General features: G+C 33.4%; 4 protein-coding genes and 2 long non-coding RNA genes across 6 annotated transcripts; 3 read left to right on the forward strand and 3 right to left on the reverse strand.

The window, feature by feature from the left end:
* Positions 1-2,622: 2,622 nt before the first annotated feature.
* LOC148181356 (uncharacterized) lies at positions 2,623-2,977 on the forward strand. The gene is made up of 2 exons (XR_015771731.1): positions 2,623-2,668; positions 2,731-2,977. It is a non-coding gene; the product is annotated as an uncharacterized LOC148181356 (long non-coding RNA).
* Positions 2,978-3,497: 520 nt separating this feature from the next.
* Positions 3,498-4,569, reverse strand: LOC148181357 (uncharacterized). The gene is made up of 2 exons (XM_088039840.1): positions 4,423-4,569; positions 3,498-4,130 (listed from the first exon to the last, which is right to left on the reverse strand). Exons 1-2 carry the CDS (start codon positions 4,435-4,437, stop codon positions 3,666-3,668), a joined length of 480 nt encoding a protein of 159 aa, XP_087895966.1. The 5' UTR covers positions 4,438-4,569; the 3' UTR covers positions 3,498-3,665.
* Positions 4,570-7,525: 2,956 nt separating this feature from the next.
* Positions 7,526-8,923, forward strand: LOC148181358 (uncharacterized). Its single transcript, XM_088043523.1, has 5 exons — positions 7,526-8,266; positions 8,314-8,465; positions 8,521-8,556; positions 8,607-8,736; positions 8,786-8,923. Exons 1-5 carry the CDS (start codon positions 7,531-7,533, stop codon positions 8,848-8,850), a joined length of 1,119 nt encoding a protein of 372 aa, XP_087899649.1. The 5' UTR covers positions 7,526-7,530; the 3' UTR covers positions 8,851-8,923.
* Positions 8,924-11,087: 2,164 nt separating this feature from the next.
* Positions 11,088-12,423, forward strand: LOC148181359 (uncharacterized). The gene is made up of 3 exons (XR_015771707.1): positions 11,088-11,195; positions 12,032-12,141; positions 12,188-12,423. It is a non-coding gene; the product is annotated as an uncharacterized LOC148181359 (long non-coding RNA).
* Positions 12,375-13,206, reverse strand: AIMP3 (aaRS-interacting multifunctional protein 3). The gene is made up of 4 exons (XM_088049973.1): positions 13,043-13,206; positions 12,802-12,990; positions 12,653-12,748; positions 12,375-12,604 (listed from the first exon to the last, which is right to left on the reverse strand). Exons 1-4 carry the CDS (start codon positions 13,127-13,129, stop codon positions 12,455-12,457), a joined length of 522 nt encoding a protein of 173 aa, XP_087906099.1. The 5' UTR covers positions 13,130-13,206; the 3' UTR covers positions 12,375-12,454.
* A 35-nt stretch (positions 13,207-13,241) lies between these two features.
* Positions 13,242-15,126, reverse strand: LOC148181361 (uncharacterized). The gene is made up of 4 exons (XM_088049971.1): positions 14,460-15,126; positions 13,789-14,163; positions 13,507-13,735; positions 13,242-13,458 (listed from the first exon to the last, which is right to left on the reverse strand). Exons 1-4 carry the CDS (start codon positions 15,054-15,056, stop codon positions 13,259-13,261), a joined length of 1,401 nt encoding a protein of 466 aa, XP_087906097.1. The 5' UTR covers positions 15,057-15,126; the 3' UTR covers positions 13,242-13,258.
* Between the last annotated feature and the right edge of the window lie 17 nt (positions 15,127-15,143).

Raw genomic sequence — 15,143 nt, forward strand, 5'->3', positions numbered from 1 at the left:
AGTTTCGTTTCCTGTCGACCACACAGCGAACTGCAACATTTTGCTTCTGGAAACACAGTGAAAAACGATAATCATCATCGAGAACGAAGATATGTGAGTCAATTGTATCCACTTCGAGGAGAAGTGATTCTGGACAATCTGAAGTACTCTGACCACAGTTTTATTACGATTCCTTTTGTTAGAGTGAGGAAGTTTTACATCTACAAAAATCGAATCGAGGATCCGGAGTGATGCAATGTTTGAATGTATTAATGTATATTAAATAAATTATTTATTTTACTGGTGTTTTGGGTGTTTACAACAGAACTGAACGTGACGCTGACACATTATCATTAGGTCAAGTAAATACAGACTGGCCCAACAAAAACGAAACAGGCGCCTTGGGGCACTTACCTGCAGATTAAAAAGAAAAAGGCTGAGATAAGTCAATTTTAGTTGACAGGGGGACATACAACACACGTAATTATAATTTTTACAATCAAGAGAGAGGTAAAATTAATTACTTTAACTTTTTTGGCAAAACCCCATCTAAATGGTGAAAATCACCCCAAAAATTAAAAAATACAAAAATAATGACAAAAAGGACAAAACAGAGTGAATATTTTGTTACCAAATCAATTTTGTTTCATACAAAACCATTTTTTATGATTTTAGTGAATAGAATGAATTAGCATTTTTAAGTAGTAGCTTATTTTACGTACTTTGTTAATTTTATGGTTTTTTCTTACATTTTCTCAAGATAGGTATAGGACATTACATTTTTTTTAAAGGTCTGTTAAAGAACTTTACGGTAACACATGCAATACTTATTTTCCAATTAAAAAAAACTAGTTCAAAAAAATGTTGATAGTATTTACCTTTAACAGTCATGCAATCATGCAAATTTTGTTTGTAACCATTCTGTACATTTTAAGTCTTTCAGGAGTTATTTGTCAAAATTAATTTATTATTCGTTTCTTCTTCTTTCAAAAAAAGTGTCATGTCCTACATCTATCTTCAAAAATTAAAGGGATATATTTCACCTCTCAGAGGGAGTTGATTGTAAAAAGTTATAATTAGGTGTGTTGTCTCAGTTACCTGTCTCAGTGTTTTTTAAAAATCTACTGTTAAGTGCCTCAAAATGCCTCTGTTTCGTATCTTAAAATTAATTTCAGAAGTGCACTATTTTTGCAGGGCCACATTCAACTTTTTTTCTTTAAATGCAACCTACTACTTTGAAGGTAGTGAAGGATTTTGATGAGTTATTTAGTAAGCTATTTAAAACTATCAACTTACAAATTTTTGATCGTGACGTTGTCAAGTTATGATTTTTTGCCGAAAATTTAACTCACCATAGATTCAACCAATAAGAGACATTTATTTTTTCAAATAAACCAATCACAGCAAACTTTTCTTGGAAATTTTCACTAGTGAAATTTCCAGTGACAATTCCACGCAAAAATACCACGCTATCTGTCAGTTGCTTGTCAGTTCGTTAAATTCTCATGACGAATATAATTCGGGAGCTCGAAATTGTGGGAATTTTTTCCTCCAGTACTTGTATTTTGTATCTTCAGATAATTGGCACTCGTTCGCTTCGCTCACTCGTGCAATTGATCGTCGAAAAAACTACTCGTCTGTCGGAAAAATTTCCGACAATTTCGAGCCCACTCGTTATATTACTTATGAAAATTCTTGAAGTTGCAGTGTTTGACTTAAACATTTACAGCACCATTACCAATCGAGATATGAAGAAAAAAACTTGACACATTTAATAACTAAACTATGCATTTTCTCTTGATTATGCTTGAATGTAAAAAACAGACAATTTTTATTTTCAGGAATTACAAATGGCCAGAACTTGATTTTTTTTAAATAAAACCTTCTGCAAATTTTTAGTGTAATGAATTCAGTTTTAGACTTTCATCAAGCATCTCTCAAAGCAGTTTAGTTATTGAACGTGTCAAGTTTTTTCATATCTCGAAAGGTAATGATGCTGTAAATATTTAAGTCAGGAAACTTCAATAATTTTCGGAAAAAAATCATAACTTGACAACGCCACGACCAAAAATTTGAAAGTTGATAGTTTTGAATAGCTTACTAAATAACTTATCAAAATCCTCCACTAAAAATGGTAGGATTTAAAGAAAAAAAGTTGCATGTGACTCTGCAAAAATGGTACATTTTTGACAACTTTAATTAATTTTAAGATATGCATTTCTTTCAGACATATACATTTACCATTTCAAAAATATAAAATAGTTATTTATAAAAGCGTCACAGAAAAACTACGCAAGCTTGACTCACCCTGTATATTTGACCTATCACTATTTGTATTAACACATTACATGGCATCCAGAGAAATAATTCTGATACAAATGTAATAATTCTTTAAACAAATTTTCATCTTTTATTATTTAGTGCAATTAAATTATTCTCTGCTAAACTGCGACTAAAAATAGGTTTGTTTTTATTTTTCACTGAATTGTTACCCAACTAGGTCCATGCATAATATTGAACAGAGCTCATAAATAACTTCTTTTTCATAACTTAGCACCTCTGTTTTTATTTCTTATTCAAAGTCACGAGGCAGCTATAAAAGCGACAAACTAAAGTCGATTACCAATTATTGTTAATATCGAATCTACAAGTGTGGCTTGGTTTCAATTGCAGCATGAATTTTTCTCTGGTAAGTTCGTAACTCTTTTAGAAGTATTTATTATAATTCGCTTCGTTGTGTTTTTCTTATAGATTATCACTTTTATTGCAACCTTCACATGTATTCTAAATATTTCCCAAATTATTTGTGCTGCTAACGTTGAAGACATTGATCAGTACAATCAGGAAAATGAAAAGAACGATCTACATGTGGCAGAGCAGCTTGTATTCAAGCCTTTATTTGCTTATAGGAAACAACAGGAGCGAAGAAACAACCGGAGAAGACCATAAGTTTGTTACTGAAATAGGAAAATGTTTTCATATGTTTTGTATCTTTAAATAAATGTTTTTTAATTTATTCTTAAGTCTGTACTTTTATTTTTTAACTCCTATTTGTTAATAAAACATTTAAAATGGTGTGAAGACAGTGGAAGAGACGAAAAAAGCGGATTATTTCAGAAAACTGACAATAGCAAAGAATCTATACAATATTTTTGAGTTTACAACCTTCAAAAAACAGCCTTTTAAGTAGCCAAAAAAAATTAAAAAGGATTCTAGTTATGTAACAATAAATCAAACATAAAAAGGATATTTGCGATTAAGTATTTTGGGTTGCATAGAAAAAGCACTGATGTTGAGAAAACACTTACCACAAAAATGGTTTTTTATACGACCTGCTACATCTAAATTTTAAGCTGCACATAATTAGAAACAATTTTTTTAATTATAAATGTAGTTCAATGCATGTTACTTATCTCATAATTTCTGTAAAACTGAATTCAATGAAGCTTATAAAAAATTCGTTAATTGGTTATTTTTTATAATTATAATGCATTCACACAATAAAAAAAAACAAACAATTTCTTACAAAATTTATTACATAAAAATCATTGCCAAGAATCGTTTTATTAAATGAACCTAAAATTACATCCACAGTAATACTTTAATTTCCAACCGTTGTCCGGTTCTCCCCAGCTCTGTCCTTTCAGGTGCCAGTTTTTCATAAATTACACACAAAAAATTACAACTTAACCCCAGTAGTACCGACGACCCCAACCGCCACCCCATCCACCTCCCCATCCTCCGTATCCTCCCCATCCTCCAAAACCTCTTCCGTATCCATAACCTCCCCATCCGCGCCTCCATCCGCCATAGCCTCCATAACCACCATAATACGGTCTGTAACCATAATAACCACCCCAGAACGTGTTTGCAGCGTCTAAATCGGATTTTTCTTCTGCCGCTGGAGCACCTTCTAAGTCTGTCGGCGCAGAACTTTCTGGTTGTGCAGAAATTTCTGGTTGTGCTGAACTTTCTGATTGTGCGGGTTCCCTTTCAAGAATAATGGGTGGTTGTGGTGGTTCTGGATTTTTTTCTAGTGGCTTTTCCGATGGTAGTGGCTGCGGTTGGACTGCTTGTGGGGGGTTTTGATCTTCGACGGGCAGTCCGAAGGAGGATGAGAGTAGGAATACTGCCACAAAGGCAGTGAAAAACTGAAATTTAAGGAGTTAAAGTAAAATAATAAAAAAAATTTTGGTAAACTTAAAAATTTAAAAACCATTTATTCTATTCGAATAATTTATAACCATTTTTCCTTAACAAATGATTAGAATGGTTTATATTTAATAATAAGAATAATAATAAGTACCTATCTAACTTTTAAAAAATAAATAAATAAAATAAAAAAATATAATTTATTTAAAATAAATATGAAAATAATAAAATCATCAAAAATCAAAGAAAATTCACCGAAATTTAAAAAAAAAATAGGAAAACTGAACTCACCATTTTCTGAACCATCTTTGTAGACGATATCACTAGATGTGTTTAGTGGATGTCGAGGTGGAGGCTTTTATATTCAAGTGTTAAGGCTGATGACCGCCACTGATCACTGCTCTGTCTTCAATCGGGTCTGGTCAAGGCCAAGAAGTGCACCTATTCAACAAAGATGCTGCAAGAACTGCTACAAGCAAACCGGCAGAATTTTCACCGGAGTCGTCGATAGATGCGCTAATATAATTTCTATAAACGTCAATTGTAACTAAATGTTTAAAATATTAATTGCAAGTTAATTATCTGGTGAAGAAGTATCGAAATTGTTCAAGCATAAAATTAACTCTAAGAAAGATTTTAATGGAACACTGGTTTCTGTAAGTGAAACGAAAAATTTCATTTTCAGCGGTGTTAGCCTTTTTATTAATATGGAAATTACTGTTCTTCCCAGTGTACCAGTATTTGTCATTTTATCTATATTCTCTTATATACTCTTCATGCGTGGTTTTCTCACAGTTTGTATAAGACAGACAAGGATATATTCTGCGTCAAAAGGCAGGACACGTTGGTGATTTATGTTGACTTGACCGGGGAAATCCGGGCTTTGGCAACGCGTAAACAAATGTGATGCAAGTGGTAGTAAAGAGTAGGAAAGAATTTAAATGAAAATTTGGTTGTTGACAAGACAAGAGCAATAAATTAAAAAAATTATCACACAACCTTCAGAAAAGCCCATTGGTCACTACAGCAATATGTTTACAGTACCACAAAAATTGTGTGGTAGATTTTTGGGTATTTGTTCTTCTTCTTAACGCCTTAACAATGGATATTTTTCTCGTCGATGTTTATCAATGCAATTCGTCTTCTTCGATGACTATTGCAAAATTATGGCCCATAATTATAATATTTTGCTTAATAATAAGGATTTGCGGTATATTAGTCATATGTCCTTAGGGAAATGTAAACAGCAGTTTTATAGATTTGTCAATTAAATCAAGACAAGCAAATCATTGCAGATTCCGCACAGTCATGGTTTCAAATATACTATAATAAAAGCACAAAGCTTGTCTGAAAGTCATAAAACGTCAAAAAAATTACACGTACTTAATAAGTGGAATAAAAAATTGACCTTTCAAAAACAAGTTGGGCCATTCCAGCTTTAAGTAAAGTTTTAAAAATATTTACTTCGTTAACAATGCAAGCGTGTAGTTCGGTTAAAAATCAACAAAATTTTTTCATTAAAATTTAAAATTAGAGATTGGGTGAAAAATTGAATAAACAGAATTAATCATTTTGGGAAAACTGGAAAATAAAATTAAAAAATAAAAACACTAGAAGAAAATCCACTGAAAAGTTCTTTGTTTCTTACATTTGAAAAACCTAGAAAAACTAACAACTTAAAAAAATATGAATTTCAGAAGGTTTAAAGTGTAAACATAGAAAATTTGTTTAAAGTCAAAAGATCTTCAACCTGAACAAGCTACAACCTAAAATGTTTAGACCATAAAAAAGGATATATCTGAATCTGATAATGTATAAAAATAAAAATCTAAATACTTCTGATTCAAAATAAAAAAAATAAAATCTGGTAAGCTCAAAATTTAGAAAAAAAGCACCTGAGATGTCATCTGAAAATAAAAAGTTTATTTTTAGATCAAAACTTGAAAGTCTAAAAACCTGTCAAACATTTGAGGGTCTAAAACTTCAAAAATAAAACTAAAAATTTGAAACATCGAAACTTGAGAACTCCAAAGACTACAAGAAACATCCAATTCAAATAAGAACAATTTACATAAAACGCTTGTTCCTATGAGTAACCTGCATAATAAGACTTGTAGCCGTCATGGTAAAATATCCAGTAATAAAAATGTTTGTGATTCATAATTACATATTCACATTATCATATAGATGTATTGGATAGCTAAAATGTCCTTTATATGTTACACGACATGTATTTAAGATAAAGAATACGTGGAGAAATCTTTTTATATAAGTAATTTAGTTAACCTTTTCAGCTTCATTAGACTTCAAAGAATTTACGCATTGAATTTTTTTCTGTTCCAGTAAATGTACAAAATGGCAATGGACTGTGTAATTAAAAGAAGCTTCTTTTTCCTTGCACGGATAACAATCTCGTTATGACGCGTCAGAATATTTGAAATAGACAATGCCATTTTTAACATTAAACAAATTAAATGTGTAGGTATTTGCCATTATACGAATTGCTTTTATTTTTCACTTCTCAATTTTCCAAGTCATTAAAACAATTTAAACCCTATTTCAATAAAGCTCGTTCTTTATTATAATGGTGACAAATTAACATTTCTAATTATAGAAGTAAAATGTCAACGGAAATCTGAGCTTAACTATTATCAAAACATTATTTATTTGAATTCGTTATAATAAATTATTCTTGTAGAGTACCGTCTTGTGGGAAACGGTTCACATTGTGGTACCTTCATGATTCAGTGCCATGACTTTGCATCTCCGGAAAATCTATGAAAATGTAAACAAAATGCTAATAACGAAAAATAACCGTAAAAAGAATTTACATTGGAATAATAATTTGAACAATTTACTGATCTTCAGCACGTCATATTTACTTAGTGTTGTGAATAGTTGAACGAACTGCAGAAAAATAATGATCTTGACTAAAGCTTGAAACCTGTTAAGATCTAAACCTTTACGTCATAATCATAATAATAGATAATCAAAACTATTATGACGATATTTTTTCTTTAAAGTCCCCGTTAGATTTTTTTTGATAGCTTAATAATAGAACCAGTCTTCTTTCTACAACTAATTTCTCCTTCAAGGCAAGTTCAAAGTCAAGTGCACGCACGAAAGTAAAAGTAAATTTCCTTCATTCAACGAAATCGAATGTTGCTCTATCATTATTTGTGAGCCATTCATCAGCGAGTTACGCAATGTTGTGTAAAGGCCGACCTTTTTGTCTTCTGTTGTTATTACATTAACTACATTGTTCCGAATTAAGAACAAAAGGACACATCAGTGTCCATCATCATCAGCAATTACCACAATTACTCTTAAAATTTACTGACAGCTATTGTTTTGATAATTTATAAATCCATCATCGAATGCGTTCGAAATTAGTCCATCATGAAATCATACGTTCTCAGTTTTCTGTTGGTTTTCTCCATTTTCTCACATTTATCAGAATCTGTAGAGAACAATGGCAACAAGCTAGGGGACGTAATGAAGAACCACACGAGGTCAGTTTATAACTTTACGAAGACTCAACAAAACGACGAAGAAAGTTTACTGAAGCAAGAAACCCACAAATTGTTGTCGGAATGTGGAGGGGTCTCGGATAATAATTACGACGACGATGATTATAATAATAGAGACTCAAACAAGCCGAGGAAAGGTAACAAGAATTACAATTATGGCAATTCCAACAGACGCAGAAACTCGAATCGACGTTACAACAACAGGGATAGTAACGAAAGCGGCGAGTATGGTAACAATCGGTACAATAATCAAGGAAATCGTTACTCCAATTATGGTAACGATGATGACGATAACGACTCCAATAATAGTAACCGGTACGGCAACGGAAGAAATAGAGGCAACAGATACGGTAACAAACGTTACAATAACGAGAATTACAGCGAGGAGGATAATTCAGACGAGTCCGATCAAAATAGTAGTAACAACAGAAAAACTGGGATGAGGCGCTTCAATAGAACTTCCTCTTCGAATAACAGGAATGGTTACAATAATAAAAACGACAACGGGTACACCAACGGTTACAATGAATATAGTAACGACTGTAAGGACGAAACCCGTGGTTACTTCGACGGTAATAACCGCAACCAGTGGAAACCATACGGAGGTAACCAGACAAACTCTTCTCTTCCCATCTAAAACCGCAATTTTCAGGAACTTATGGCTACGATGGCAGAAATTATGGTTATGGAAACTATGGAAATAACGGTAATATGAGACGTGGAGTCACTGGACCAGGATACAGCAGGAATTTCGACATAAATCTCCGGGCCAAAAGATCGAATAATAATGACTACGACTCGCAGGTAACATTATAAAATTCTGAATATTTTACGTCCGTAATTATGTAAATATTCACAGTGTGTCAGTCAATGCGTCTTTGGCTATTTGGAAGTGGTATGTTGCGTGAAAATGAGAAACGCACCAGTGATAGATTTTTTTTACAGTTAGATGATAATCGAGTTCCGTCTGAAACTTTAACGATTAAGTGGCTTCAAGATCGTCTATCGAACGACATGAAACGGATTAGGGCACTTCGTGAAGCGAGACGATGTTTCGCCAGATTGTCGACTTCAGGTAAAAATATTTGTAGCGATTCGTCAATACTAAGTCCTGATTTTTGCAGATATTGAAGATGGATGTGAGTTTTCCAAATCATTGTCTAAATGCTTGAATCTAGAGCTTGAGTAAACCCCAAGTTATGTTTTATTGTTAAAAAATATGTTTATTATTTATTTTATTACTCAAGCATGTGAGAATTTTGCCGAGTCTCTAGAATAGAAATAAAATTATTTAATCCTTGAATAACTCTTTTAATTAAAATTGGCAGTCTTATCACCACACACTGATCGCATTTCCATAAAAACGCACAGTGAGCACACGAAATGGTTGTAAATGTTGTAATCTAAAATTCAAAGAGACTTTTTTAATACCTTGTCTGGAGTTCTAGCAGAAATAAAAGTGACGCAGACTCTGCGTCTCCTCTGTTTAAATAAATGTTGCAGTGGTACAAATATGGCCTTGGAAACGGAATTATTCAACACACACTTTTCTGAAGACATTAGAATTTCCTAAATTGTAATTCATTGACGTAAAAATTTTCAAAATGTTCTCTTAAATGCTGTTACTTTAATAATAAAATATAAATTTATGCAGTGCTAGTCCGATGAGATTTGGAAAGATTACTATTTTGATCTGCTTAATTAACTATGCTAAATTAAAAGATTACAGTAAGAGCAAGTCGATTTGTAGAAACTTTTGCTTCCAAGACAAGGTAAAAATTTTTACTATTTTCTTTTAAATGGTGTAATTTTGTTATATGCAGTGCTACAACAATCAGATTTAAGTTACTATTTTAATCTGCAGATTTTAGCACAAGCAAGTAAATTTTTAGAACTTTTTGCTTTTTTATTCGAGTTAAAAAAATTCAAATTTTTCTAAAATGTTGCATTTTTAACTGGGCCAAATAAAAAAAATCATAGCACAAGTAAATCAATTTTCAAAAATTTTGTTTTTAGGAGGAAGTGGAAATCTGAGGATAAAATGCCACAAAAGAAACAATTAGCTAATTTCATAATAGCTCAAGCCATTTTTAACCTGTCATTATAGCAGAATTTACGATATTTACATAACTATTATAAATATGTACATATTCTTCTGAGTGTGAAATTCTTTCCATACATTTCGCTGAACTTTATTTTGTGGCTCAGCTTATTGATTCTTGGATTCTCCTTCGTACGCATTTAGTGATTTGTTTTTTACCATAGATCACAGTCTTTGATTTAAAAACAATTTAAACAAATAGCAATGACAGAGATAAAACCAAAAAGAATGCCATTAAGAATCATAAAACACTCTTTGCAACACAGACGACCAAAACAATTTTGTTGTAGGTATATAGTGTTAAACCTTTTCTAAAAACCCATTAGCTCGTCGAGTTGCAAGGTTCTTTGTTTACCTTTGAGTTTTGCACCTTCAATGTAAACTAACAGTTTCAAATTTTAGCTAAGTTTACTGGCACACGAAGTTGAATAGAATGGTGGGTTTGGTAATAGGAAACAATAAAAATTTGACTGCAAAAATCAAGTTTTACAATGAAAAAAGTAGGATATACCTTTATAGGATTTTTTTTCTACTAGCAAAAGACTGTGATCGGTCGCAGGCTTGGATCAATCCTACAAGCCGGTGGTTGACCATAACTGCACGTATCATGCATATTAGAGTCATTGTGGTAAAATTAATATTATTAAGCAAAGTGAATAAGGTTAAAACAGATACTCTATCATTTCCAACAATTATATGGTAATGGTTGCGACCTTGATATTGTCGCGCATCTGTCTTGTTGTCTTTTTGCCAATCCGGATAAATCGAAGGCCATCCTCTCACGCATCACCTCATCGTCTTTATCCAGTAGCAGTACCAAGATGTTTTTCTTATTTTGTAAATTAGTTACACGCCGTATTTAATCCACCCATTAAATGCTGAATAACAAACAAAAAGCTGATAATTGCTTCCTTTACCCGGGGATGACTCTAGATGACTAAACACGGTACAAACGCCATAAACTCGGATGGTGTTTCTTTGTAATGACCTTGTGGAAGAACAATAAACAATATAAAACTTTTTATTGCACGGTTTATATTTTTTTTTATTGGAAATTATAAAAAGTAATCCATCGCTAATTTATTTAAGAGTATCTCACGTACTCATCTTTGAGAAATCATTTAAATGAGGCTTGGCCACCCTGTTGTCCAATTTAGAATTGTGAAGACCTTGATAAAACAGAAAGACGAGTATGCTTCCGATGTCGTTGAATAATTTATTATCGTCATTAATCTCATTTAAATAAGTTCTCATAAGTGAAGGGAGAGTAAAAAACATTATTTTGCAATTATAATGTAATGAATGAGTGGCACGACGGATCCTAATAAAGAACTTCGAAGATCCTATAAAAAGGATTTCACATTGTTCGGTTTGCTATTGTATTACACAAAGTTTACTGGTGCATTAACAGTACTATCAAGATGAAAGCTTGGGTAAGTGTTGAACGAAAAATACTGTTTTACTGTACAATTTGATGTTTTTTCGATTACTGATGAAAAATAATCTTAGAACAAGAAATTATAGTTAAGGTGACTTGGGGTAAGTCCGAACGTGGGGTAAGACCGAACGAGGTTAGTTGCAGCCACATGCAGACAGCAACAGAGTTGTAGCGGGGTGTTCACGTTTGAAATTGTTTTTGGCAGTTACCCTCTTAACTGCTATTGTACTGGAAAGTTCTTTGCGTCAGAATTAATATTTTGTTGTTTTTCTGTTGCGAAAATAAATTCGAACTTGCCCCAGGTAGCAGGGTTAAGTCTAATGTGGACTAAGTTTGAATTTACACCGATTTTGCAATAATAAAATCTGTCAATTTATTTTAAAAACTATGATTCGAAAGTACGTCGAGATAAATTCAGAATTTAATAAAGCCTCATATTAATTTATGTAAGAACATTGTACGGGTTGTTTCGTTAATTCCCGTCTAATGAGCTAGTTCGAAACGTAACGTTCCTTGATTCATTTCCTTCAAACTGGATTTATACTATAAATGGGTGCACCATATTAGTAACTTAAGTAACCTTTGTACATATCAAAGTTATCATTACTTAAATTACTGAGAATTCTCAACTAGTCTAAGGGGTCGATTTCAAGTGTGACTTACGTTACTGCAAATCCCATTTGCAACATAGCAACGCCAATCACATTGCTCATACCTTGGCAACGGTTGCAAATTCGCGTTAACGCAATGACTTGAAATCGACCCGTTAGTTACGTTCAAACATGCCCCAATTCACCTTACTTCCAATAAACAATTTTTAAACGTTTTCAGGTATTTTTCGCTTCGCTCGCCTTACTAGCAGTCGTCATAAAGGCACTCCCAGCCCCCGATTTACCTCTTGAAAAACATATTGGGAATCCGTACATTCGTGTAGCAAGAAGGCAAGTCCTCACGTTTATTTTCCACGCTGTAACGAACATTTTTCAGAGTTCCCGACGGTCCGAAGGATCTTGAAGGCGCCGAGAGTGCCTACTGGGGATACCCATATGCGTACCCATATTGGGGCTACTATCTTGTTGGCAGATAAAAAGTTGCTGTAAGGGTAGAACTAGAGATATTTGGAGATTACCTGACGCTTTAAATATTTCTGTTTGCTCAAAGAAATTCTGGAGGACCTTATCATGATGTGTATTTTATTAATAAATTAAATATTACAAAAAAAAGTCTTTTGATTAAACATAATACTCCCCGTACTCAGTGGCGTGCTGGTGCAGCACTTACTAAATAAAGAGTGTTAAAATCAATCAATTTATTGGTTTGGCGGATTGATGAGTCCTGTTGCAAATTATCAAACCAACGTGACACGTTTACGTATTTCTCTTTATCCAAAATGTTCAGTCCTTCCTAAAAATGTAATTCCTATTTTTTTGTCCAAAAAACTAAAATATTTACCATTGCAGACTGAAGGATGTAATACAGAAAAATATCAGCAATTGTTAGTCTATGAGATACTAAATAAGTTCGTGTTGCTAAAACTTCATTTAGTTCCTACAAAAAAAAGTATAAAACATGAGTTTCTCAACCTTTTAAATTAAACACACCCTTAAAATCTGACTACAAGAGGCATCAACTTGGGTAGCATAAACAGCTGTGTATTCTATCCATTGTCTAATTTGAACTTTTTCCAAGTCTGTGGACCCTTGAAAATTGGAAGTTGATTCTTTCAGTAAATCCAAAATTATATTAATGTATCCTGAGCAGGAGTTCCTGTTGACGACACGTGTTGGAAGCTATAATAAAAAATTATATTTTCCTTTTACAAGCATACTTAAATAACCATACAGAATTGTCGGCAATGGTAATTTTACCGCCTTGCACCTTCAAAAATGAAGCAATTTGATTTAAAGGCTTAATTGTGTTTACCACCATTTTTAGGTTATATTGTAAATGACAGACGTCAAAAGTACTGTCAAAAATTAGCCAATCCCATGAGAACAACGCGGGAATTAGAATGAGAAAAAAAGTATTTAAATTCACAAACTAAATCAAAAAACTTTATTAACTACTTGATAACTCCAGTTTTCCTAAATTCTTTGTGATCACAACTTCAGGTAAGGTTTCGGTGATAATCCCCGTCGCTACCGTGATTTTATTTTCTCTTAATGTAAAAGTCTGACCACTGGTCATCACCATTTTGCATAATAACGTCAAATAAACTTTTCCATGTTCCCCGGGCATTATCATTTCAACCCCATCATCTAAAACCAAAATATTACTTCCAGTCTCTCTGACCAAAACTTGCAGACCTAAATCAACGCGACACGAGACACTCCACGTCTTACTGAACAACTGTTGGATATATTTCCCTGTAATTGGTTTAGATCTACCCCCTTCAGCTTTTGATAAAAAGTAAATACTCGCGGTGAACCTATTTGATAACTTGACACTGTTTGCTTCACATAAAAGCATGCCTCTTTGAAGATCTTTTACTTTAACGTTCCTAAGTAGGATTCCAACGTGTTCCCCTGCCTTGGCCTAAAATTTTTTAGTTGGGCATTTTTGATATTTTCATAACATAAGAATCTTACCTCGGGGATACTCTGTTTGAAAACTTGGATGTCTCCAATGGAAGTCTTTAATTTGGTGTCAAAACCCACTAATTCGGACGCGGCGTTTTTCTTAACGATGCCCCGAAAAATTGTCCCTACTACTACAGTGCCTCTACCTGGTACTAAAAACATGTTGTCAATGGGGATCATGAAAGGCGACTTTGTGTCTCTTTCAGGAACGGGGATGTAGTCGTCAAGAATGCCCAAAAGTTTTGTGATTGATTTTTCTCCAATGTCGGTGTCTTCGCCGTTCAGGGCTTTCAGGGCAGATCCGCAAACAAATGGAGTGTTTTCACTGTCAAAGCCAAACTCATCCAGGAGTTCCCTGACTTCCAACTCTACCAATTCTAGAACCTATTTGAAGTAATTAGTTCTAAATAAGCCATTGTTCGGAATTGTTGAAACAAAATATAAAAAAAGGAGTTTTAAAGGTCGTTTTTGCCTCAAAAACGCCCCCTAAAAAGGTATTTTGGTTAATCTCAAGTTTGTTTGTAGAGCAAACTCCAGTTATTAATGTTCATTTGACGAAAAATTTTAGGCAGAATCTAAAACTGTGTTCTTTTTTCCCCGTAAGCAACAAACAACTGAATAACAAACGATTGAAAAAAAAAAGTGCAAAAACTGTTCATTATGTAAATCTCTAAATTTACCTCATTATCCACCAAATCCGCCTTGTTTACAAAAACAACAATTTTTTTGACTCCAACTTGTTTAGCCAACAGCAAATGTTCTCTTGTCTGAGGCATCTGCCCATCTGTAGCTGCTACAACCAAAATAGCCCCATCCATCTGTGAGGCTCCTGATATCATATTTTTAATAAAATCAGCATGACCTGGACAATCAGTATGAGCGTAATGCCTCTTTTTAGTACAATAACCAACATGAGCAGCATTTATCGTGATGCCTCTAGCTTTCTCTTCAGGAGCTTTATCAATCTCATCATAAGAAATAAATTTAGCCAGTCCATCTTTTTGTAAAACTCTTGTAATAGCAGCTGTGAGAGTAGTTTTTCCATGATCTACATGACCTATCGTTCCTACATTTATGTGAGATTTATTCGGAACCTCGGTGGAAAGATTTCTTGAATTTAGCGCCGTGAGTGGCAGTTTGAGGTTAGGACGCAAGCTGGCACATAACTGACACGTTAAAACTGCCCGTCTGTCTACGAAACTGTAGTTTATAAGACGTGGAAGTATTTTCCGGGTTGTCATAAACTGAATTGTTTTCAATATTTTTAAATTCGACATTTTTCGATGGAAATGACAATTCTGACAGCTGTCAACGAGAAGATCGATCGTTACGCCATCTGCATGTCACGTAACACTGCCGTCATT

The sequence above is a fragment of the Gnatocerus cornutus genome, chromosome 1 (assembly GCF_029298725.1).
Source record: "Gnatocerus cornutus isolate USDA-ARS CGAHR chromosome 1, icGnaCorn1.1, whole genome shotgun sequence".
In the NCBI taxonomy this organism is placed as follows: Eukaryota; Metazoa; Arthropoda; class Insecta; order Coleoptera; family Tenebrionidae; genus Gnatocerus; species Gnatocerus cornutus.

Bases quoted from the DNA above. Each gene is read 5' to 3' on its own strand.
- LOC148181358 (XM_088043523.1), top strand. From the start codon at position 7,531: ATGAAATCATACGTTCTCAGTTTTCTGTTGGTTTTCTCCATTTTCTCA. The intron at 8,557-8,606 runs GTATGTTGCGTG...TTTTTTTTACAG, and splicing joins TCTTTGGCTATTTGGAAGTG to TTAGATGATAATCGAGTTCC. The intron at 8,737-8,785 runs GTAAAAATATTT...TGATTTTTGCAG, and splicing joins CGCCAGATTGTCGACTTCAG to ATATTGAAGATGGATGTGAG.
- AIMP3 (XM_088049973.1), bottom strand. From the start codon at position 13,129: ATGGTGGTAAACACAATTAAGCCTTTAAATCAAATTGCTTCATTTTTG. The intron at 12,749-12,801 runs GTGTGTTTAATT...TTTTTTTTGTAG, and splicing joins CTTGTAGTCAGATTTTAAGG to GAACTAAATGAAGTTTTAGC. The intron at 12,605-12,652 runs GTAAATATTTTA...TTACATTTTTAG, and splicing joins ACATCCTTCAGTCTGCAATG to GAAGGACTGAACATTTTGGA.
- LOC148181361 (XM_088049971.1), bottom strand. From the start codon at position 15,056: ATGTCGAATTTAAAAATATTGAAAACAATTCAGTTTATGACAACCCGG. The intron at 14,164-14,459 runs GTAAATTTAGAG...TACTTCAAATAG, and splicing joins CGGATTTGGTGGATAATGAG to GTTCTAGAATTGGTAGAGTT. The intron at 13,459-13,506 runs GTCTGCAAGTTT...TTTTGGTTTTAG, and splicing joins CTCGTGTCGCGTTGATTTAG to ATGATGGGGTTGAAATGATA.